This window comes from Sander lucioperca, chromosome 19 (genome assembly GCF_008315115.2).
Source record: "Sander lucioperca isolate FBNREF2018 chromosome 19, SLUC_FBN_1.2, whole genome shotgun sequence".
NCBI classification, from domain to species: Eukaryota; Metazoa; Chordata; class Actinopteri; order Perciformes; family Percidae; genus Sander; species Sander lucioperca.
Genome location: NC_050191.1, coordinates 9,152,893 through 9,177,336, shown reverse-complemented (window position 1 = coordinate 9,177,336; position 24,444 = coordinate 9,152,893). Strand labels below are relative to the sequence as shown.

Below are 24,444 nucleotides of genomic sequence, written 5' to 3'. Positions count from 1 at the left end.
GCAGAATCTGCTTTCTTGCCACTTCCCTGGCATCTTTTTTTTTTTTACAGCAGACATTTTGACTTGTCATAGTAGGAAAAGCACAGGTGCAATTCATAACATTGATGGCTCAGTTCCATTAAGTGTGCCAGTAAGCTTTTCCAGTGAGCCAGCATGAATACCTCCCTTAAGTGGAATACAGCTATCATTAATGTTATTGAATACACCTGTGCTCCTACTATACAGGTCAAAATGTCCACGGGTAAAAAACGACTATTGTCACTGTGGTACTAAATTCTAAGATATTGCTGTGAAAAAACATAATTTGGTTTAGATTTTTTCTTAACGAACAATTGTGTCTGGCTGTTCCTTCTATCTTTAAGTATTTCTATACAACATTTATTATCCATGACTAAATAAGACAGTTTTTTAGTAGCAATCTGCTTCATCAGGACTGTGCGCTTGTAAGAAAATAACATAGGCTACAACTACTACAAGACAAAACAGCACAGAAAGAAATCTCTCGCGTAAAATATCCAAAAACTGTTCTAACTTTGGCACCGAGTTGTGTTCATGTGGTATCTCATTGCTCATAAAAAGAAGCGTTTTGAGAAAACATGTTTTTAGGGCCTCGAACAAACAAAGAAGTCAGTAAAGGAGAGCAGTGTTTAAAATATTGTGCCGTTTTTATTTTTGTGTAAAAATCACACAGCTGCTAGTTGACTCTGCAGAGATACAGTACATCCATGCAGTTAAACATCTAGGATCCCACAGCCAAGAGAGAAGGAATTAAATATAATATTCTTTCGCTGTTAGTCAGCAATTAATGCAAATTTACACGAGTCCAAAAGTGTGTATCATGTACAATATACAACACAGATCTGGGTTCAAATAGCATTCAAAATCCCACCAAAGACTTTGTGATTGCTTCTGCCTGCCTGGATTGCCTTTAGGGTTTGAGGATGAATGGGGAGCTATTGTGCTAGCAAACAAACCATCCCACATGAAGGTTTTTAAATGGTATTAGTTCTCTCTCTCACACACACACACTCACACACACACACACACACACACACACACACTCACACACACGAAAAAAGGAGGCGAGCCTTGATACGACAAGGAAGAGAGGTCAGCCAGTCACCATGGAAACAACTTACGGTGGGGTAAGGCTTTAGAAGAACACACAGGAAGTTCCAGGGACAAAAACATTTATAAAAATAAAAAAACCTAACCAAACAAGACGGGATATTGAGGGTACTGGCACAAAAACCTCTTAGTTTCCAAGGATGTGCTGAAGAAATAAAAACTTAAGTGGTTCATTATTCTGTTTTTCTTCTTAAAGCATTTTTTTTTTTTTTTTTTTTTTTTTTTTTAAAATACATGTGAAAGACAAGAACAAAATGCAAACGTTAAAAGAAAGCAGATGTAAGAGGGATGTAACAAAAAATACAAAAAGAAATAAGGAGGGTAGGGAGGTTGAGTTCAAAGTGCAGTTGGGTCATTCAGGTCTCCCGTTCTGTTGACTGGTCTCCATCTGTCGTCCTGTTGAGCTTCATCAGATTTAGGGTGGAAAGTGTGTGTGTGTGTGTGTGTGTGTGTGTGTGGGCAAAATAAATCACAAGCATACAGCAGTTGTTCTGGAAGATCTAAGATACAAAAACCAGTATACTGTTCACACAGTTGCTACTATCATAATACAAACCAATGACAATGACCAAGTACAAACAGCTAAGTATAGGTGGTGTGTGAGGATGCATCGCCCGTACTTGCATAGTGCCGACTGCCCGATTGGAAAACAGCTGAATATCTTAAACTCATATCTGCACCATCAGTTTGGATTTGTGCATTTGTTTTTGCTGATCGGAAAGTCACAGGAAAACGTCTCACTGATCAGCAGCACAATTCTTCATACAGTAATTGCTGCCTCCTGCAGTCAAGCAGCTGGTATATCTTCAAACCCTTCAAGTAAATGTCTGTTTTGGCTAAATGGTTTCCCATCCAGGTGAAGGTAAAAGACGGGGAAATAACGGCAGCAACCCAAGTATAACATGTTTAAAAAGAAAGCTGAGATGTTGACACACAGCTAGGTTTGGAAATAAATCAATAGAAACGTGAAGAAAGGGAAAAGAGTTGTCATTTCTTTTCTTTTTTTTTTTAAAACAAAGCCCAGGTCGAGGTGAAAGAGCAGAGTGATAGTTCAGTCATTTGGCATAAAGTTAAACCATTCAGTCACATCAAACCCCAAACACTGTGTAACATAAAAAAACAAGACATTCATTCACCGCATCATGCCATCAACACACACATATGTAGACTTCAAAGGGCAGTAAGACGAGAGAGAGAGAGAGAGAGAGAGAGAGAGAGAGAGAGAGAGAGAGAGAGAGAGAGAGAGAGAGAAGACGTGTTTCCATTTAAGGAGAGGTGGGCTAAATTTGTGTCACAAGATGAGTAAAAAAAAAAAGCCTTCACCATAATGATTTGGCCATTAAAGGCCTCACAAAAACATACACAAAAAAATCCTGTCCAGAAGTAGCCCAGTATGTTTTTATGGAGAGACTGACCACACCAAAACTCCAGTAAAAAAAAAGTCAATTTTACATTCCTTGCTTACTGGCAGATTCCTGGTGTAGAAGTTTTCATGTTTTCAAAGCCTCTAATATGTGTTGCAGCATGTCTCTGTGATTTATTTTTTAACGGATTATTTGAAAATGGTGACATTCGGGAGGCAAATGTTCAGGAAAGAGACGGTCTTTGATGATATTTAAAGCAGAAATGCTTTTAGAGTCCTGTTTTCCACAATTATTGCCCCGTTTTGACTAGGTATTATCAGCAGTAGAAAAGTAGATACACCAATAAGTGAGAAGACCAAGGAATAGTTCAACTTTTTTGGAAATACACATACACTTTCCTTCATTTCCAGCAGTTTCAGCATTTAACTCGACCCAAAATTACAAATTGTTGTTTTTACTGCTCTGTTTTTGTTAAGATTAAACAAACGACAGACACCATATTAACATATTCATTTTAGAGGTGATAGTAGGTGTAGTTTTGAACTTTGAACAGAGCCAGGATAGCAGTTTCCCCCTGCTACCAATCTTTATGCCAAGCTAAGCTAAGCTAATCGCAGCCTCCATCTCTGTACTTAACGCACATGAGATTGATATGGATCTTCTCATCCAACTCTAAAAAAGAAAGCGAAGAAGCGCATTTCCCCCAAAAAATACTAAACGGCTTCTTTTAATTTAGGAGTTTTGTGCGGCAGAGCACCCCAAGACAGAATAAACATATTGTTGCTAGCTTCAAGTCACTAAACAGAAACACAAATACACAAACGGTCACACACACACACACACACACGACAAACACACTCCGCCTTCCTTCTTCAGTCATTCAGAGAGTAATCAGACACCAGCAGTTTGTCTTCAGATGGCACTCGCAGTTGGAGCGTCTTGTCAGTCACTCTTAACCGTTTCTCAGTCCACTGTTGTCCTCGCGTTCACCTCTCTTTAGAGAAATTTGAAAAGTGCCAGTTTGTAAAATCCCCCCGCCCCCCATGCTCCTGTCACCTCCTCCTCTTGGCAAGACTTTGCTCTCATGTCCTTTCGGTTTATGATTAATACAAGTGTTAGTTGAGCGCAAGAGTATTAACGGAGCACCCTGCAGCAGGTCGGAGGCTCCAGGGAAAGCCGAGATGGTGGAAGGAGGAGGGAGGGATGGAGGGAGAGTCACACCGAGGGTCACAGCTTTGCTTCAGATGGACTACAGCTTCACGTTGGTTAAAGATGAGAGAAAGGTCTGAGCTGCTCCAGCTGGACTTCCAGGGATATCCTCTCTTCAAGAAGGTCCTGGAAAAGGACAAGTTATGCGTGATCTTTTTTTTGTTTAGTTTTGTCTGTGGAGACAGGAGTCAGAAAGAAAACACTGTAATCCTACGTACCTTCAGCTGTTGCTGCAGTTCACTGTTAAGTCGTGCCAACACTGTGTTTGTCTCTTTGTTTCTTCTGATCGAAGCTTGGATCGCCTTTTTGTCCTTTCCTACTGACCTGAAAACACACAAATACAATACTTTTTACTCAAGCGTGATCAATAAACAAATAAATAACAACTTACTTTGAACAGGATCTTCCAAAGTCTTGTTAACCAACCAACCAAGTTTGCTACCTGGGGATGGACGGCTGAGTCGCTAGGACAGCTGCTATGACGTTTAATTTCTGTGGACCGTGTTGCTCGTCCTCCGGTCGTAGCTCGTCTTCAGATTTCAACCTTCGGCGCACAGGTTTTGGAGGAGGCCCTAGTGGACCAGACACAGAACCTTTGGCCTGATGGGAAGACAAAACCAAGAGAAAAGTCAGCAAAAACATTCATTCAAATCGGTGGCATAAAAAAAAATAAAAAATAAATAAACTTATATAAATAAATAAAAATAAAGTTAGCAATTATCAAATGTGAAGACAAAGAGTGGAAGCGCTGCTGGGTCTTTCTGGTATTGTGTTCACTTACAGGTGCTCTTTGGATACTCCGGGAGCACCGTGTTTATTTTATCCTGTGAAGGGCTCATTGCATGGGTGGAAACTGGTCCAATTAAAAAAAAAATGTATGCCTTGGATTGTTTTTGAAAGAGACATGCATTGCTGCTTTGTCACATTAATAAAAATGTTAATATTCTCACAATGTATTCAAAATAATTACTCAAGACAAGACAAGATATTCTTTAGCTGTGCAGTGAATTGTTGGAAGTATGTGACCATCCATACAGTTTATATTTGATAGTCATTTTCTGAAGGTCTTGACTTACAGAGTTGACAGTAGCTGAGACTCTCTCGTCTACTTGGCCGTCACTCTTGACTGTTCTTAAAGGGCCGGCTCCCTCTGAGGACTTCTCCACCTGTAAACACAAAAAAAACAGGACAGGTCAAACTCTGACCTCTGACCTCTGAACAGAACACCAAACAATGGGTATCAACTATAGAATTATGGCTCTTGTGAGAGGAATTAGTAAGATTCATATTTAAGCATGATTACAAAATTGTAAAGAACACCACACTTGTCTTTGTGAAAATGTACTATTTCATGCACAACAGATGTCCTTTTTGACCATGACAAAAAGTACATTAACGTGATACCAAAAATAAATCCTGACAAGTACATTTCTTCAAAAAAAGGCCCAAACTTATGCCAAAAACTCAAACAAGTAATGCCATTCTTCTCTGTTATTTTTTTCTTTACATCAAAACTTACTTTTTTATGATCAGAACACACTGGAATTGGATCTAAATAAAAAAATATCTTAGACTACTGTGGATGAAACCATCTAAATAATGCTTAAGTGCTATTGTTTTGGTAGATATAAAGTTAAAATACGCAGTCTTAGTTCACAGTTAACAGCTCAATGTCTGTATCATGACTCATTGTTGTGAAAACTTTGAACATAGAATGGCATTGTCAATGAAATAGCAGATGTCGATGTGTTTCTCACAGGACTAATGCAGAATTATGAAACTGTTTGTAAAATGTTTACCATAAACAACTACGTAGAAATAGATGCACACATTCGAGGCAACAACCCACCTGTCCAGGCTCACTGTGCATGTCAACCTCCGGCAGGCTGGAAGGCTGTTCAGATGCAGCGAAGGCCTGAAACTGACTGAAGTCGGCGAAATTGGGCTGCTGAGGAATCTGTTGGGGGGAGGTGGTGGTGAGTGCCGCGCCGCCTCCTGATGCACCCTCTGCCTCCGCACGATGCCCGGTGTGTGGTGCTGACGTCTGGAGAGAGGGAGGAGTGAAGGTGAAGGCCCTTCATATTGTCAGGTCTGCACTTGATGCAGGATTTATGATGATGATGCAATGCAGTTAGACCTCGTGATTTTCTGTCTGTCTTACCTGTGTGGGTAGCGGTCGAGGGGGCACAGCGGGCGGGTAAGCTATCGTAGAGGATTGTGGTTGTCCTGCGGCAGATGCGGCGGCGAAGGTGCGGTTCATGTCGAGAGACGAGGAGCGAGAGTGAGAGGGGTGGGGGCGGGGGGGAGGTGGAGGGGGGGCTACCACCTTCAGAGCCTCTGGAGACGTTCCCGACTGAGACCTGAACACAAGCATTTGTGTTTTTGGGAATTAGGGATAGGATATACATTTTTCTACTTGATCTATTTACAATGTGATTTGTCAGAGCAGATGTTAACAAAGTGGAAAGCTGGTCAAGGATACAGATAAACAGATACAATATGCAAAGACATGTCCACAGCGCTTGTCCATAAACAAAATATAAAATGACGTGAAAGCCACTGACCGTTGTCTTGTGATCGGCTCCTGGTCTGAGGTGAAGGAGTCTGAACTGCTGTAACCATCACCTTCATGGCAGACAAAACACAACAGCCCATAAACATTGGATCAACCTACTGACCTAAAAACCCAAATATGCGCAGTTCACAACAGAAAGTATAGAAACAGGAGTATTTACATATAGTTGGATCGAAACTCAGTGAGCCAAAAACATTTTCAGCATCATTTCTATGACATTAAAAAGGAGCAAATGATTTCACTTTGGCCACGCTGATGAAAATACACTTCATTTTTGTAGGGTTTCAGATAATATGAAGACTTCCAAGTTTAAAAAATGAAAAAAAAGTCAGAAAGTATGGAGTGAGAAGGAAGTGAGATTACCAGACCTCTGTAGCCCGCTGCTCATTACTGCCTGAAGCTACATTAGCTGCAACTAGCATAACACACCTGAACCTCAGACTGAACAGCCTGCGGTCGAGTTGCATTGTGGGTAATGTAGGTGCCAGGTTTTGACAAGTAAGAATGTGTGGAATAAAAAAAGTCGATCTCTATGATTCTACTACATCCTTTTTTAATTTTTAATTTTCTATGGTGAGTATGCACATGTTTTAGAAATGCAACAGTGAAGACACTCCTTTACTCACCTACAGTGTTGGCGGCTACAAACTTCATGGAGGCAGGTAACTGGGCTTCTTCAGACAGTTCGGGAGGTTTAGCCAGCAGTGGACTGGTCGGGTGGTTGTGGTCTAAAGGTTTGAGAAATAACAGGGAGAGCGTAAGTGTGGAGTCAATGTTATCTTATCCATGCAAAGTATTTATGAACAGGCTTCTTTGCGACAAGCAAATAGAACTGTTAGCGACACGTCTCACGTTCTGTATGCAGAATATGAGCTGCTGCCATCCGGTAGGAGGTTTAGAGTTCCTCGCTGCAGACTTAACCTTTATTTGAGTAATGTTTAACTAATGCATTGCATGACACCATGTTGGGTTTTATACACCATCAGGACCATAGTACGGTCTGTTGTATGGTATTGTACAGTATATGTTGTTTGTACATGCTGTGTTTATTTGTTTTTACTATGGCTGCAGCATGGGTTAAAGGTCCAATGTATAAGAATTTCTCCCATCTAGCGTTGAGATCATATATCGCAATCAACTCTCTCGCACCACGCAGTTCAAAGACATATTACAGCTACGGTAGCCTTCACGCTTCAAAAAGCCGGTCTCTTGCCCTTTTCAATATCCTTTTTCTTTTTCTGGGCGAAGAAGAAGACTCCCGTTCCTGAAATTTGGATTTTGAATATGTGTGGTCCTCCATGTTTCCTTCTTTAAACTTGCCGGGGCCGGGAAGCTACGATACCCATTAGCAGCATTAGCAGCACCTGTGAGTTTATCATGTGACAGCGAAAGGGTGGAGCAGTACGTCCTGTTTGTCCCTTACCGGCTAACGTATTTCAAGATGGCGCATGAATATGGAGCGTCTACCCCAGTTCATGCAAATGCAAATGTAAAATTTCAAGCCAAAAGGAATACTTGGAATTGATAGTGGTGGTTAATATTCATGAAAAAGGACAAGTTTGTGAACGGGCAACACAGATTTTGATAATGAACAACTAAACACGTTACGCACTGGACTTTAAGTGCCCAAGACAAATTTCCCACAATGTGGGACAATAAAGTTAATCTTGAATCTTGAATTTTACAGGGTGACGACAAAAATGTTAAACGGTTAGCAGTCTTACTACTTTTATCTCAAAATATCTTTAGTAGCAGCTTAAGAAACACGTGACCCACAAAACCTTTCCACCATATGTTTACGAATAAAATCCAGAGTGATTATATTTAAAGACCTCTTGGTTTGTCATTACCTCTTCCTACATTGCTAACTTGGGACACAATGTTCTGGGGTGTTAAACATGTAATCTTGCTGAATGTACCAACAGGACGTTATCGCACAAATCCTATGCAAGCCATTCAAATCAGATTGCTTTTTTTTTTTACATCTCCAAAATGTGCTGCTATGGCTTCTCTTACGCAAGTTTAATTTACTTTGCATATAAGCTTTAACTCACACTTACAAGTTATTTCAAGCCCTTCACAATGCTATCCATAAAAAAAGCCAATAAGCAAATAAAAAGCCTGTGTTTCAAAAAGCTTGCTGCTGAACACTCTTAACGACAGAAACTGATTATACTCTTTTATGCAACTGTAAACTATGATGTGGACAGTCAGCCTTAAAGCCGGGGTTGTCTCACCGCTGCCAGTTCTCTTCAGCTCCATCTCCTGCATGTGGATCTTACTGGGTGTCATCCGGATGGGAACTGGGTGCACGATGGCCGTGTCCTGAAGGGCAGATTAAAGGGACAGGAGGTGAGACAGACAGATTCATGAAGAGAAAGAGACAAGTTTCACAGGAGATATGTTTGTAGTTACTTTGTCAGGCTTTGTGTATCAAATGCAAACAATGTGAAGATTTGACTTAATATTTGCTTCAACTGCCATTATTTGAGGACAATAATTTAACTTTTTTTTTGTTGAATATTCTAATTGAAATATTGCGATATGAACTCTTATATACAAATATAAGGTTGACTACACTTCAGTCATTTGACAGCTTTATTTAATATTTACTTTGCAGACTAAGATTTTACATACAAAACATATGATTTTATAAAATATGTTATAGATTGAACTACCCAACAGTGTATTATATATGATGTGATATATAACAGGATAACATTCACAGGAGCCGATTTTTCAGCATTATGAAAACTTTTATTCTTGATACTTAAGTACATTTAGCTTATAATATACCTTTGCACAAGTGACATTTTCAATGCAGGATTTGTAATAGAGTATTTTTATAATGCAGTATAGCAAGTTTTACTCAAGTAAAAGATCTTTCAGATTTCAGATTCACCCACACCATCTTAGTAAAACATCTACCTGTGATATTTCATTAAAAACAGCTAATTTATTGTCCTTGTTTACATCATTGTTCTTTTTTTTTGCTGGGATTTATGCCCAGAATTTTAGAGCACTCAAAAGCAATCTGAAAAAGATGCACACTCTTGTAATAAGGCATATTGTGGTCGTCAATACTGCACGTTTCGCCAGATTAATAGTGCAGAGCTATTCGTGAGCCATTTATTGCTGTAAGGAAAAGAAATTCTGACTGAAGGGCAAAAAACGCAGACACCTCAACAGTAAATGACAAAGCACCACACAAGTTTAAGTACTAACAACATTTGACCATAAATGGAAAAATGTATCTGTCACAATCTGAAAATGCACTAGCGATTGGTGGATATCACTGTAGAAAAAAAAGGTGATGTCCAATAGAAGCTGAGCCAGCCAAATCACAACACACGGCCACTGCTGATGCAGGAGACTGCACTTTGAAAGAACATCATGCACAGAGATAGAGAGAGAGAGAGAGAGAGAGAGAGAAGATGTGTTTCCATTTAATTGTCAAACGAATTAGAAGTGAACTATTGAAGAAATGTCAATTACGTGGATTTCCATCAACTGGTTTGGAGTGAATTAACAACGAGGCTTCAGTGTAGTTTTGTCAGAATTTGGCGCTATAAGCTACACACTAAGTAGAAGAAGTAGAGGTTGCCCACCGAAAACAAAACAAAATCCCCTTTGCCATCTAACCCATATACGAGAGAAAGATGGAGAGAGGTCTTCAGGAATTTGGTTAAATGGGGAAAATTTGAATTGTTCTTTCATGTAAGCTAGTATTGGCCATGTTTTATGCTGTCCGGAGATGAAGACACGTTATGGGAATATCTTGAAACCGCTGATCAGTCCTGTTAGTTCAATGTTCGCTACGTCTGAACCATATCCCATTTAGCATTCCATCCATCAACTATTTTTGAAAACCACCTCAAGTGAGCGTAAAACCTTTTATCGAAATGTTGCTGTTTCCATACAGCTTTTCTAATGAGATACTAGAATGGGAATAAAATTACGTGCATAGCATAACGCCGGAGAGAGACAGAGAGATAGAGAAAGAGAGGAGGCATGGAGATCCAGAGAGGGTTAATGTCTGTCCATTAATGGTGAAACCATGCATACTAAGTGATTGACTTACAGGGTCAGCTGGTGCAATGTTAGAGTCAAATTGGGTCAGAGTTTGTGAGCTGGAGGAGCGCTCGCTAAACGTCTCCCACTGCTGCAGGAGACAGACAGACAGTGAGAAAAAACATGTCAGTCAGCCAGTGCAGTGACATCACACATTTACATCATCAGCCTGAGCCGCTACCGTCATCTGACATCATCAGCCATCGCCAGACGGCGTGGTGATGTGACAGCATCGGTGGGCATGGAAACAAAACAGACTTTCATACAGAACAGCAGGCTATCGCCACAGCCCAGGAAGTGAGAGAAGAGGTGCTGAATTAGCAGTCATTATGTTTTGATAATGAAGAAGATGAAGTGGCAGTCAACTCATGATGGATGGATAGACAAAGCACTTAAGTAAACCTGAGCAATTCATTACGATGAATCGAATGCAAACACGGCAAAAGCAAACAAGCATGGAGCTCACAGTATGTGTGAAGATACAATAAGTAATTGTGTGTGTTGTATGCATGTTGTGAACCTCATTGCTCTGGTTCATCTCTGGCCAGGCCTGGTTGAGGGAAGGCATGGAGGGAGACTTGCTGGGGGTGACCTCCACCGGGGAGCCTGAGTATCCAACGTCAGCAGCCTGCTCCGGAACCTCTGAAAACCAAAAATTAGACACAGGTTAGCCAGGTTCCTCAACTACAACAACCACGGATACAAATATTAAGGATCCAGATGGTAAACAAAATGCAATAAATAGTATTGAAAAAGTGTATTAAGAGAAAGAAGAGAAATCTAAATCAAATCAATATTTGGTGTGACCACCCTTTGCCTTCAAGACCGCATCAATTCTTCTAGGTACACTTGCACAAAGTTTGTGAAGGAACTCTGCTGGTCTTGGTCTGGACATCTTGGAGAACTAACCACAGATCTTCTGTGGATGTAGGCTTCCTCAAATCCTTCTGTCTCTTCATGTAATCCCAGACAGACTCGATGATGCTGAGATCAGGGATCTGTGGGGGCCATGCCATCACTTCCTGAAGATAGTTCTTAATGTCCTTGGCTGTATGTTTGGGGTGGTTGTCCTGCTGCAGAATAAATTTGGGGCCAATCATAAGCCTCCCTGATGGTATTGCATGATGGATAAGTATCTGCCTGTATTTCTCAGCATTGAGGACACCATTAATCCTGACCAAATCTCCAACTCCATTTGCAGAAATGCAGCCCCAAACTTGCAAGGAACCTCCACCATGCTTCACTGTTACCTGCAGACACTCATTATTGTACCGCTCTCCAGCCCTTCTGCGAACAACCTGCCTTCTGCTACAGCCAAATATTTCAAATTTGGACTCATCAGTCCAGAGCACCTATGTTTTCATGCATAGTTGAGTCATTTGGCCTTGTTTCTATGTCGGAGGTATGGCTTTTTGGCTGCAACTCTTCCATGAAGACCACTTCTGGCCAGACTTCTCCGGACAGTAGATGGGTGTACCTGGGTCCCACTGGTTTCTGCCGGTTCTGAGCTGATGGCACTGCTGGACATATTCCGATTTCGAAGAGAAATAAGCTTGATGTGTTTTTCATTTGCTGCACTAAGTTTCCTTGGCCGACCACTGCGTCTACGATCCTCAACGTTGCCCGTTTGAGCCTGAACCTCACATCTTGAAACACCAGTCTGCTTTGAAATATTTGTCTGGGAGAGACCTTGCTGATGCAGTATAACTACCTATATACTATAATTGGTTGATCATACACCTGACTACAATCCTACAAAATCCCTGACTTTTTGCAAGTACCTATAAGAATTGATGCTGGTTTGAAGGCAAGGACCACAGAGAATTCACCCAAACAGGAGGGGTAGCCTACTCTAGTCGCACACTGTGAAGCGACTGTGAGGTAGTATCTAGTACTTTACTTATCAGCTATTAGCTGATAAGTAAAGTTAAGATAGATACTACTGTTTAACTGACAGTCAGTGTGTTGACCTCATGGCTGTGCTACTGTTACAATACGTTTAGGCATCAAACATTTAGCTGTAAATGCAGTCTGTGGTCAGAGTGGATGCTGTTCAGCAAAGGTTACATTCAAATTTCTGTCAGCACACTGCAGTGCTGTAACCTTACAGGTTTTATGAAGCCTGAGGTTGGGAAATTAGGGGAGGGAGCAACACCGAGAGAGAGAGAGAGAGAGAGAGAGAGAGAGAGAGAGAGAGAGAGAGACTGCATACCTGCTGAGTCATCCAGGTCAATCAGCTTTGGCATCAGGCTCTCAGGCAGCTTCTCAGGGAGGTCGTAGCCATTCTTCCTGGCCACAACCAGGTGGAAGGCGGCACAGAATTCGTCCAGGGTCAGCGCTCCATCTTTATCGAAGTCTGACAGCTCCCTTCAAAACACACATCAGACATCAGTGAGTCTGCTGTCCTCACAAAACATGTCACGCTGGCAACATGGCAGGGAGTTTTTTGTCAAAATGGATTCAGATGCCTTTCAATCTGACTTTATCTTCCCCACATCATTCAAAAAGTTAATTCTTGTCTTGAAAGTTGGCCCGTTCCCACTAGAGCTGAAAACATTTTGTGATGAATACAGACAAGTTTGCACAGTTATGACGAGTTAGTGATATTAATAGTAACAAGTCCTGCTCAAAACAACCAAAATTAAGGTTTGCTTCTACACATATGAGCATATAAGAGTGGTAACAGGAGCCGACAGCTGGTTTTTGATATGCAGTAATTAACTGAGCAATGATCCAGGGACATTTTATTCCCCTTCAAAACAACATCAGCATGGTAGATTGGGGTTCAGACACTGATTTTGGTTTTTTTGGTTTTTTGTTTTTTTAATTATTAATTTATGTAATTTATCAAGATACAGCTTCTAATTCATCAGAAAATGCTGATTTTCTCCATTTATCTCATTTCACACATTAGGGCTGGGTATCGTTCTGGGGGAACTAATGTTTTTAGGGCTGGGTAAGAGTTTTTCCTGCATGCTTCTACAAGGTGTAATGTTAGGCAACCAATGACCAGCATTATTAGATCTTGGTAGAAGCATGCTGCGTGCTTATTGGCTCACTGACGCTGATGGGATTTACTCCTTAGGTATCGAAATTGGACGTTGAATGACGAGGCAATTTCCGACACTTGATACTTTAGAGGCAATTCGGTCGGTGCCTTAAAAGTATTGAGTTCGGTACCCAGCCCTATCGAACATACACATATACACTGGTCATGATTGGTTCCTGCCCAATCCATTACAGCATTTTAATGAAAGTAAAAACAGAAGTTGTGTTTTTGTTAGCTTAGAATGAGCTCTTCATATATACATAGGTAGGGGGTCCTCTTGCAAGAAGTCCGTCATGTCGCAACGTAATGTTTCTACAGTAGCCCAGAATGGACAAAACAAACACTGGCTCTAGAGAGGTCCTTTTGCATTATTACGTTACATGAAGGCCACCATACATACTTGAAAAGGGAGGGGTGAGGGAAGGGGTAATCAGTTGGTTGCAATCTGCATCTACTGTCATCCTGCCCTAACCTATCATGTTAAAGAAAAGTATCAACTTTTAATATGATGGTCATAAATAATAGTATTAGCTGCACAGGTGGTTCAGACATCTACAGGTTACACTGAATGTCTCCAAGACAGGAAAACACAGCAGAATGGTGATGACTCACCAAATATGTGATAACTCTAAAATCGGTAGTTTGGATTTGGTGAAGAACTCTTTTGCAGCTGAACCTGGAAAACAAAGAAACAGGTGATTTATTTGTATATTTGTGAGTGTGTGTGTGTGTGTGTGTGTGTGTGTGTGTGTGTGTGTGTGTTTTTTCCTACCAGGTATGAAGCCGGTGAGGTCTGACTGGATGGTTTTGAACTGGTTAATATAATACTGTCTCTGCTCGTCCGTGATCTTCCACGGATCGTCGTAGCCGCTGGACTGTCGCTGGATCTCATTGGTCATTGCTGCTGAGGCCACAGTTCGTATTGTTGTGCTTTCCTACGGGAAACAACATGGGACAATTATAGTAACATTTAAGAAAACAGCGCTGGTTTAAAGTAATATATGATTAAATACATAATTAAGTAAATCAGGTTAGAATAAAACCTGTATGTACTCAAGTGCAGTTATTTCAGTGGCTGTATACTATATGCGTACAGCCATAGTTTGGACTGGTCACACTTGAAACTATTTCAAATTCTTATAAATGTGGTGTTGCATAACAAAAAGGTTTTTATTCTTTTTCACATTATTCTGGGAATTTGGCCTAGTGGGACAAACAGAAGCCAATCATCAGTAGGGCTGTCCTCGACTAAAGAAATTCTTAGTCGACTAACACTTATATGATTTTGTCGATTAATCGATTAGTTGATGTAATCGACAGAGCTGTGCTCTTTGAGAGGTGACTAAGACTAGAAAAGCACAATATAAATGTAGTTAATGAACCATCTGTAAAACTGAGTTTCTCCACAATTAATCCTGCAAAAGCACCACTTTAAATCTTGTGCTTACCAGAAATGTGCTCATAAGTTTCTTGGAAATGAGTAATTAAGCATGAATAAGCATAAAAAATGACTCATCAACTAAAGAAATCTTAGTCGACTAAGACCAAAACGACAGATTAGTTGACTAATCGACTAAGACGTGGCAGCCCTAATCATCAGATCCCACCCAGCAATAAAAAATTGACAAATTAAATAACATTATCTAAGAAGCTAATGGCGTCTGCAGTCTAAAATCAGACACAGAGGCCTACCCAGTTGTTGGCTTTGCCTGAGCAATGTCACACAAGTTGCTTGCTGGAGTTTTAGTCGAGCAGCGCAGGCAGTAAAAGCACTCATATAAAAACGTTGGCTCATGTTTGAGGCACCGCTGTGGTTAGTAAGCTATCTCAAGGTCTATGTTTGCAACGTGTGTTGGCGCCTTTTCATCTGATGAAAGAGGTTGATGATGTTTACCATCATGATGAACACAGCACACAACACATTTCCTTAGTCATTCTCGTACTCTATATTTATGACTTATTGTGTTACCTCCTGTCACTCGTGAGCTTATTTTTTTTTCGATTTTCTTTTTCAGCACTTTTTTTTTAGCTGATGGTGTTGTTTGACAGCAACCTTTTTTGTTGCATGAACAGAAGTCTGTAGTTTGAGTAAACATGTTCAAGCATCAGGGCCAGAAAAGAAAGGGTAGGGGTGTGCATGTCGACTGAAGAATCTAAAGCTAAAGTGCTGCACCAAAGAGTATGTCTGACCCGGCAGAGTACTGAGGGACAGAAGCGTCACACTGCCCTACCTGGACTGACGAGGGATGCATTCCTGGGATCGCGCTGGATGGCGGGGTGTCTGCTGTGAAACTGACCCAGCTTTCTTGACTCAGAGGCGGGGGCGAGTGGGACGGCCACATGCCTTCACCGGGCACTGGACCTGGAGGGAGGAGGAGAGGAAAGCATACAGTGACATCCCATGCAACACAAAGAAATATACTGCAAGTGTTATAAGGAAAGGATAAGGACTGCAACTATCATCTAATCGATTTATCGTTGCAGCTCTAAAAAGAATCGTTTTCATATCATTATTTTTTTTGTTGTAATATCTCCACCACATTCCGTGCTGATGAAAGCACACGACGACTCCTCTGTTCCTCTAATGACTAACTGCAGTAACTGCTTTTCTCAACTATCATCGTGTACGTACAAGCTGCAAACACCAGGAAGTCACACAAAAACAAGCCAATATACGTGCTGGCTTTTCTGCCAAGTCTGCCACATTTCCACCATTGTGGTCATGGCCCCAAAAAGAGAAGAAACCCTGCCTCTTCTTTGCTTTCAACTTTAGAAAACACACTCTCTCTCCATGAAGCCATTATTTTTACCTTGTGGTCTCTTCCCATTGACTTTAATTTAGGGCTGCAACTAATGATCATTTTCAGTATCAGTTAATCTGTTAAATAGTGAAAAATGTTCACCTCAGTTTCTCAGGGTCCAAAGTGACACCTTCAAATGTCATGTTTTGTCTGACCAACATACTGTCCAAAACCCAAAGATATTCACTTTAACATTATATAACGGAGATAATATAAGAAATATGAGACACTGGAGAAACTGACACTAGAGAATTTGGGCATTTTTGCATTAATTCATTTCTAATTCATCGTCACCAACTGCTATTCTGCAGCGGCGGGTCGGTGGACGTTACCTGCTTGTGGTTCTCTGAACTGCGTCCACACAGCTCCAGTTGGAACCACCACCGGCTGTCTGTCTGCGTTTCCTCCACTGGGCTGCCGCTTGTGTTTCCTCCACGAGGGAGGGGAGGTGGGGGGAGACTGGTGAGGGGAGACCACGGGGGACGTCGGTTCGGGCTGGTAACACATATAAATACAATCAAACAAATGAAATATGTATGCAGATTAAAAAAAAAAAGAAAAGAAAAAAGGTATTGTGTAAACATGTAAACGACTGCAAATTTAATAGGAATAAACGTCTTCAGACATGCGATCCTTTACCATTTTACACACATTGAAGAAACAGTTCAGTGTGCAGAAGTGTTATTATGGTTTCACATGTTATGGGTATTAACTTTTCAGCAGATCCCATCTCAAATACCGCAAGATTTCCATCTCGAACACGCCAGTTCTGAGCCAATAAATACTGCTTCAAAGCTTTTATCTGCTCATCGCAGATATGGGACGTTCAAGCAACCAGCAAATGCACATTTCACAATAGCTTCAAATAGATTAGAGGTCTACATAACTGACGCACAACACACTGCTGAAACACTCAGCCGCAGTGTGATTGTCATTTGAGCTAGAAGTATACAAACATGCACAGGAAAAAACACAGGAAACACAACAGTATTCCAGTGGCATATCTCTATTAACTGCTGGGTTATGCTGCAGGAGGAAATAAAATGTGTGTATGATGTTCCCCAAAAGATAGAGACTAGAAGTCCATTTTTAATGCAGTTATTGCAGGACTACTTGTGGGGAAAGAAGGCATGATTGTCGTTAAACATCAACCCAAAGCCTGACCCAATACCTTCATTTGTTGTCTATTCACATACATGTATTTGTATATCCTAGGACAGTTAATTAAAAGGAAAGGTGCATAGACACGTGATGATATAAAACATCAAAAAGTACAAAATGACAGTATTTAAGTAAGTGTCGGAATGAGGAAAGTAAAATGACTAACCTGTGGGTCTATGCTGGGTGCCAGGGGCTGGATGACCTCGTGGGCTGGAAGTGAAGTGGATGATGGGGGAGCTTTCTTGTTTTGGAAACCCCTGCCTGGTGGTCTGGGCATTACTGCGGCGGCAGAAGCTGGGTACAACCCCTGACTGTCTGCGTCCTGGTACAGCGCTGCGTGCCTCGCCTCTGCCTCATTCTTCCCCACCACGAACCTGGGCAGCGGCAGGTCTTTGACTGGTGAGACAGGAATCCGTTCAAAGGATTAAGAGGACAGATTAGTTTCAAATTGATTTTCAGGTGCTTTAATGCAATAACCTTGAGTACTGAAATCACTCGCCACTGCACCAAAATTGTCAAATGTCATCAGTCTGTGATGTTTACTTTTTTGGTGTAGCCACTTTCCTTTGTCTGGCCTCATCTGCTTCTTATTTTTTGGGCATTTTTTTAAGGCCTTTATGTTTACAGGACAGCTGAAGACATGAAAGGGGAGACAGAGGGGGGAATGACATGCAGCAAAGGGCCGCAGGTCGGAGTCGAACCCGCGGCCGCTGCAACGAGGAGTGAATCTCTCTCTCTCTCTCTGTATGTATGTATGTATGTATGTATGTATGTATGTATGTATGTATGTATGTATATATATATATATATATATATATATATATATATATATATATATATATATATGGGAGCGCGCTCTACCAGGTGAGCTACCCCAGTGCCCAGCCTCATCTGCTTCTACTTCAGTTAATGACTTTCTACATTTCGCAGAATGCCTAGAGAAGGGACACGGACTTGTTGTAATCAGCTGTGGTTTATAAGTGTTTGTGAAGAGAGTGACAGCTGTATAATGAGGACAGTATGAGAGTATCCCTTTCAGAAAATGTCACACTGCTTTCCTCAAAATAAAACTGAGTGCTGGTCTATTGAAGCTACTGTCGCTGCAGTAAATGGTGTGTTTGTCTCCTCTACAGTGGATTTGTATGATTTTGAATGTCAGAACGAAATAGTAAAAACAGAAAAAAGTCCTCACTATTGGTTTGCCATAGAACTGACAACTAAGATTTCCCGTTTCGGACAAGTGGTTTTTTTTTTTCGAAAATTAACTTCCAACATGGCAGCACTGAAAACATCTTTTTTTATCTCCATCTTGTAAATCGATGCTAAAAAAAAAAAAAAAAATGCTACAAGGTCTTTACACAAAATAAACAATACCAAGGCCGATTTTTTTCATATTATAACAACTTCTTCTGAGACAGCCTTATCTTTAAGAGGGAAAGGTTTCTTAAGTCCTCCAAACATTCCCAAATTTAATAAGCATCACGTTGTACATCACGTCCATTTTGCTATGAGGAAGTAGCCTCCGTGCTTCCTTATATTTACATCAAATTACGAAATCATGTCAGCAATTTCATGTTGCAATATTTCAGGCCAAACAAGTAACATAATCCCTTGTGTTTCTTGAGAGGAGTCACGCCCTTTGAGGGCTTAGACAACATACTCTATTTAGTAAATACAAAGTAGAAACAGCTCTTATTGTCAAGTACCCGATAACACAAATACTGGGCTACTGCCACCACACAATGCAGAATGTATCAAACCATTTCTGATTACATTACATTTTTATCCGATGAAACAAATATCCTCCTCCCACACACGCACACAGAGCGATTTGTCCTGCCTAAGGACACAGGCAGGACATAAAACACACACACACACACACACACACACACACACACACACACACACACACACACACACACACACACACACACACACACACACACACACACACACACACACACACACACACACACAGTCCTGCCTAAGGACACTTTGACATGGCGACAGAAGGAGGGGCTCGAACCACCAACAATAATGGCCGACCCTCTCTACCAACTGAATAAGATCAACTGTGTTTGAACATCAAACACAGAATAAAAAGCTTTACGTTCTTTTTCATATTAAGGCCATCATTTGCACAAATGGGCAACAGAGACTGCATTCTTTGAGAGCTTAAACTAAAAGACTTCTATACTGCCCCTTGCTAACTGTCCATTGACCTCCTTCAAATTCATTAAGCTATAATTTCTAAACAAAAAACAAAATTCTGAACTAGTTACACAAAAAGCTTTTGAGTCCAGTGCCACTTGTCTGACAACCTGGTTTGTTTTACATGATGGCTGACTGAGAGGGGATGTGTTCTTTCTTGTGTAGAGAGGAGGTTCGTCAATGGTTAAATTCAACAGTGGACTCTCACCTGAGTTGAGGCTTTCCACCCTCAGCGGCAGACCGGACTGGGCAATGGCAATGAGCTTCAGAGCGATGTAGAACTGGCTCCGCCCAAAGTGGCCCAGCCGAGTGGCCCCACACAGCTCTGTGATCTAAACCCACACACAAGGACAAGGGAGAACAGTTAACAACATTGTAACCTGAAACTCTGATATTAACCATTACTGAGAGAAGAGAAGACCAGACTCCCTTCTGTCAATTCATGAGAGTTTTACATGGAATAGTTAAACAACAAAATAAACAATATATAACTAACATTTAGGGTTTACTTTAACAAGAGGCTAAATTGTTTTCTTATCAGTGGTCACAAGCACTATCACACTGTAAACACTTGATATACTGTACTAAAGTTTTCCAAAGACTTACTGACTGGATGTGATGTCGTTTAATTGCTTTAAATCACACAAAAGCAGCACAAGCAACAATCTCATTTACTCAGCTCATTGGCAGATGTTCAGTGGGTCTCGCCACTAATAAGCCTGATTAGCACATATTTTGTTGTACTTGATGTCATGCTGAACAGGCTTTGTCCAGAATGGTAGACTGGGCGGCACAACAGACACTACATAGGGGTTTAAATGTGCACAGAAAACACATAGGAGATTTTTGGTGAGAGTGTATAATACTGTACATAGTGTGGTTGAATGAATAATGTGTGGAAACCAGGAACCTGTGGACGATTAACAGCCAGGGAGTTAAACTTCATAACATTAAGATGTTAGAGCCACAACGCCGACAGCCCGCCACAGCAGACTGATCCTTTTCTTGCTGACAAAGGACTTATTCTGAGTACTTCGGGATACAAAGCACCAGTCACTTTTCTCCGCCTGTTACAACACGACACTGTAGCTGTATGTGTCTCATTAGCTACCACCGTGTACATTTGGAGAGAGGAGGATTATAACACTGCCTAATTCTTCCACCGCACAGCTCCCCTTGTTGACCTTGATCAGGATTCTGACTCACAAACTGCAAATACTGGTCTGCTGAGAGACCTGGAGTCACGAAGAAATGGAGCTGCTGCAAGTGAACTGGCTGCTCGTTACTCATAGTTAACACTGTGGATGGCATCGTGGTTGGTGTGACCATAACGTGAAAATGATCTGACAAGTGGCAAATTTATCAGTGGGTTTATTTACAAGGTCTGTGTGAAGGCTGGTTGAACGCTTCCTCAGTCATGCATTTATCATACAGTGTAGGTTAACGGAGCAAGGTGCCAACTTTAATACATCACATTGACAAGTGGACACTGTGACATTCAGGTCTGCACTTCCGTCGTGTCAGCTCAACCTAGTGGCAAGCAAAACAGATTTCAATGAAGTGAGAAGACAGGAAAGAGTGGGTAGTAATCTGAAGCAAAAGGCTGATGAGGACATTATTTGCTACAATGTTATGTGCATTGGGCACATATATCGTCTTTGATTTTGGATATGACCAAAGCGTTGTCTCTTACTGGTTTTAAGGATTGCATTACAGTCAAGTGATGTCATTTTGTGAATTTGCCAGACTGCTCTAGCTGTTCTATTGTGTGCCTTCACCCACTTGGTCATTATATCCACATTACTAATGATTATTTATCAAAAAAATCTCATTGTGTAAATATTTTTGTGAAAGCACCAATAGTCAACCCTACAAAATCGTCCCAATATCAGAAACATAAGCAAAACTATAAATCAGGGAATGTACAAAAGCCACACTATATTATGTGCAACGGTCAGGAATAGAAGTCAACGATGTGTGTTAAGGGGAGACATTACATATTTTAACTAATAGATCTCACCATGAAACTTCCCCAGTTGATTATTTACATTAAGACTATTCTTTTTTGTATTACACATTTTCTGATATGTGTATGTTTAAATATGCAAATGAGGCATTATCTAATGCTACAATGTAGTCAATTTAGGAGAAAAATATACAGACACAAATAGACAAAGTGTAGAAAAATAATGTTTTTGCCTGTAACGTATAGTGACTGTGGGTGTGGGGGTTAAGAGTTTGTCTGTCAGTCAGTGGGCCTTGTTGATGAGGCCCACTGCAGTCGGGAAGAAACTGTTCTTGTGGATGACAGGTCAGCTCTGACAGCCAGGCAAGTTTGTTAAATATCCCTAAGCAGCGCTACGTTTCGTGGCCAGCCTCACTGTCTGATGATAACACTTCAGAAACTAGCTTACCTGCAGGACAACTTCGCTGGGAAGCTGGGCCGCCCGGAAAAGGTCAAGAACTCTCCCATTGGAAGCCACTTTTTTGGTGTTGTCCGTGTCGCAGTAGACGAACAAATCCGAGTAATATTTCTGCTCGACATCAGTCAGCGTTAGACTTTCCATCGTAGTACAAATCGACCCTGAAAACCAGACTACTTGGCTGTTGATTAGCCCTAAGCCAATGGCTGGGGCAGGATCCAAAAAATGGGCGAGACTTCAGGCGTTACTGCACCAGCTAGGTCAGCAGTAATAATGTTCTTGTTGTCGTCTAATCCCACTCTCTGTTAAGACCCTAATACTATCTGTTGACAACGACAGCTGATCACCGCTCAAATATTCAAATAAGGAATGTTTTCATACAGTTAATCACTTAACGTTAGTTAACTTGTTGGGCCAGCCAAGCCCAGTAGCCAACAGCTGGCTAGTAGCACAGCGAGCTAACAGCTACCTTGAATCAAAGTCAGTGTCACTGACGTTAAGCTAACTAGCAAGTCGCAAAGTGCGTCCACCTCCTTAGCATGGACATCTACCGCGTTATTCTCACGTTATAGCACTTCTTATCCCTTTAATCCGTTATGGGATGGTGTTTCTGCGTGTCGTTGAAAATAAATTCCTCAGCGGGGCCGTTAGAAGTAAAGTTTCTTTTGGTTCCTTCCTCTAGTAATCTTAGCCGCCATTCCTACCACCAGTGTCAAGCTACTCAGTTAAAGTAACACTTCCGGTAGGATTTTTCAAATTAAACACCCGTTGACGTGCACTTCAGAATCGAAATCAGCTTCATTAGACAAGTATGTATACAATGAATTTTTACTCCTGTTTTTGTGTGTGTTTTTCCTAAAATTAGTATTGAGAAAAGAACACTGCTCTCGTTCAGCATCACAATCTATTGATATATTACTAATGTTTTGGTCCCTCTGCACCTTCATCAAGAGTCTCGTTTGTTATGTTTCTTAAATAAAAACGACCTCAAAGACATAAAGATATGCAGTTTCTTGTGTGAGTGTATGAACACAATGATTGGTGGTGGAATTGGCTGTGATGCAAGGGACACCAGCTGAAATCTTGCCTAGGGCACTAAATTGGTCAGGATGGGCCCTGAATATTAACATAAAACTATCAAGAAATCGATGAAATAGATAATATATATATATATATATATATATATATATATATATATATATATATATATAATAACAATAACAAGCTATAATAACATTTTCACAGGCAATCTCCCTCCAAGGCTCGAGTGTTACTATAATTGCACCGAAGGCTGCTAGCAACCATGCAAAGTGGGAAACTGCATCGGGGACTAGGGCTGCCACCTCTTAGTCGATTAGTCGACTAATCGGTCGTTTTGGTCTTAGTTGACTAAGATTTCTTTAGTTGATGAGTCATTTTTTATGCTTATTCATGCTTAATTACTCATTTCCAAGAAACTTATGAGCACATTTCTGGTAAGCACAAGATTTAAAGTGGTGCTTTTGCAGGATAATTGTGGAGAAAGTCAGTTTTACAGATGGTTCATTAACTACATTTATATTGTGCTTTTCTAGTCTTAGTCACCTCTCAAAGAGCACAGATCTGTCGATTACATCAACTAATCGATTAATCGACAAAATCATATAAGTGTTAGTCGACTAAGAATTTCATTAGTCAAGGACAGCCCTATCAGGGACCCAGGCTATAGGGGCCCTGAATGCCCCACACCCATCATCCAAGTGAGTGGTAATTTGATTAATTGGAAAATGTATTTGGGAACGTGTACCATTAAACCTGCGCTTTCTGTAAAGAAAAAAAAATGAATATGTCAAACCATGGAGCCAATTAGTATTCCAGCATATAAAAACTGTAAGAACATCTAGATTAGTAGGGGCCTTGCAGCTCCTTTTTCCTCACGTGTCATGTCTTTATTTACAAAGAAAACAATTCATTTAATCTCGTTAAAAACTAAATATTGTGATGAGCCAACATTACATTTTAGAGTAGTTCTTACAACTTCTTTCTTCAGGTGAGTGTTTTAAATAGCCTATGTTTTTATGAACGCACAAAGCAAACTAAACAAAAACCCATCTAATTAAATCATCACCCACGTCCCCCCCAAAATGTTCAACTTTAATTTTTTCTAATAAATAAATACTAGTACAAACATCAAGTTACGTTTTTGTTTTGAAAACAAACTCGACAAACTTCCGGTCATATCTCAGGTTTCTTACGGCTAGCTTGATGTCTCGCGGCGTCACTGGGCTACGGTCAGCGCGAGCTCGCTTGGCCTGCAGGGCAGGGACCCGGATGAGTCATTTCAAAATAAAAGCTACACTCACACTGATAGTATAATTTTTGACAGACGAGACAGTTTACTGTAGTGACAATACAGCCAAAAGAAATGTGTTCAATTTGTCTATCTGATAGATAGAATACTACCTGGCCCAGA

The 24,444-nt window shown here is 40.8% G+C and overlaps 1 protein-coding gene across 4 annotated transcripts; it reads right to left on the bottom strand.

Moving 5' to 3' along the window:
- Nucleotides 1-646: 646 nt before the first annotated feature.
- On the bottom strand, nt 647-22,732 carry reps1 (RALBP1 associated Eps domain containing 1). Of its 4 annotated transcripts, XM_031321620.2 has the most exons (20): nt 21,984-22,731; nt 19,778-19,901; nt 17,525-17,754; nt 16,530-16,692; nt 15,628-15,758; nt 14,169-14,331; nt 14,009-14,072; nt 13,797-13,868; nt 12,560-12,714; nt 10,868-10,989; nt 10,358-10,438; nt 8,514-8,601; nt 6,903-7,004; nt 6,266-6,326; nt 5,863-6,061; nt 5,551-5,745; nt 4,778-4,867; nt 4,144-4,301; nt 3,920-4,025; nt 647-3,827 (listed from the first exon to the last, which is right to left on the bottom strand). In XM_031321620.2, exons 1-20 carry the CDS (start codon nt 22,134-22,136, stop codon nt 3,759-3,761), a joined length of 2,526 nt encoding a protein of 841 aa, XP_031177480.1. In that variant the 5' UTR covers nt 22,137-22,731; the 3' UTR covers nt 647-3,758. The 4 variants fall into 4 exon arrangements, with proteins under 4 accessions (XP_031177480.1, XP_031177482.1, XP_031177481.1 ...); XM_031321622.2 differs by lacking the exon at nt 10,358-10,438 and having other exon boundaries at nt 21,984-22,732; XM_031321621.2 differs by lacking the exon at nt 13,797-13,868.
- Nucleotides 22,733-24,444: the final 1,712 nt, after the last annotated feature.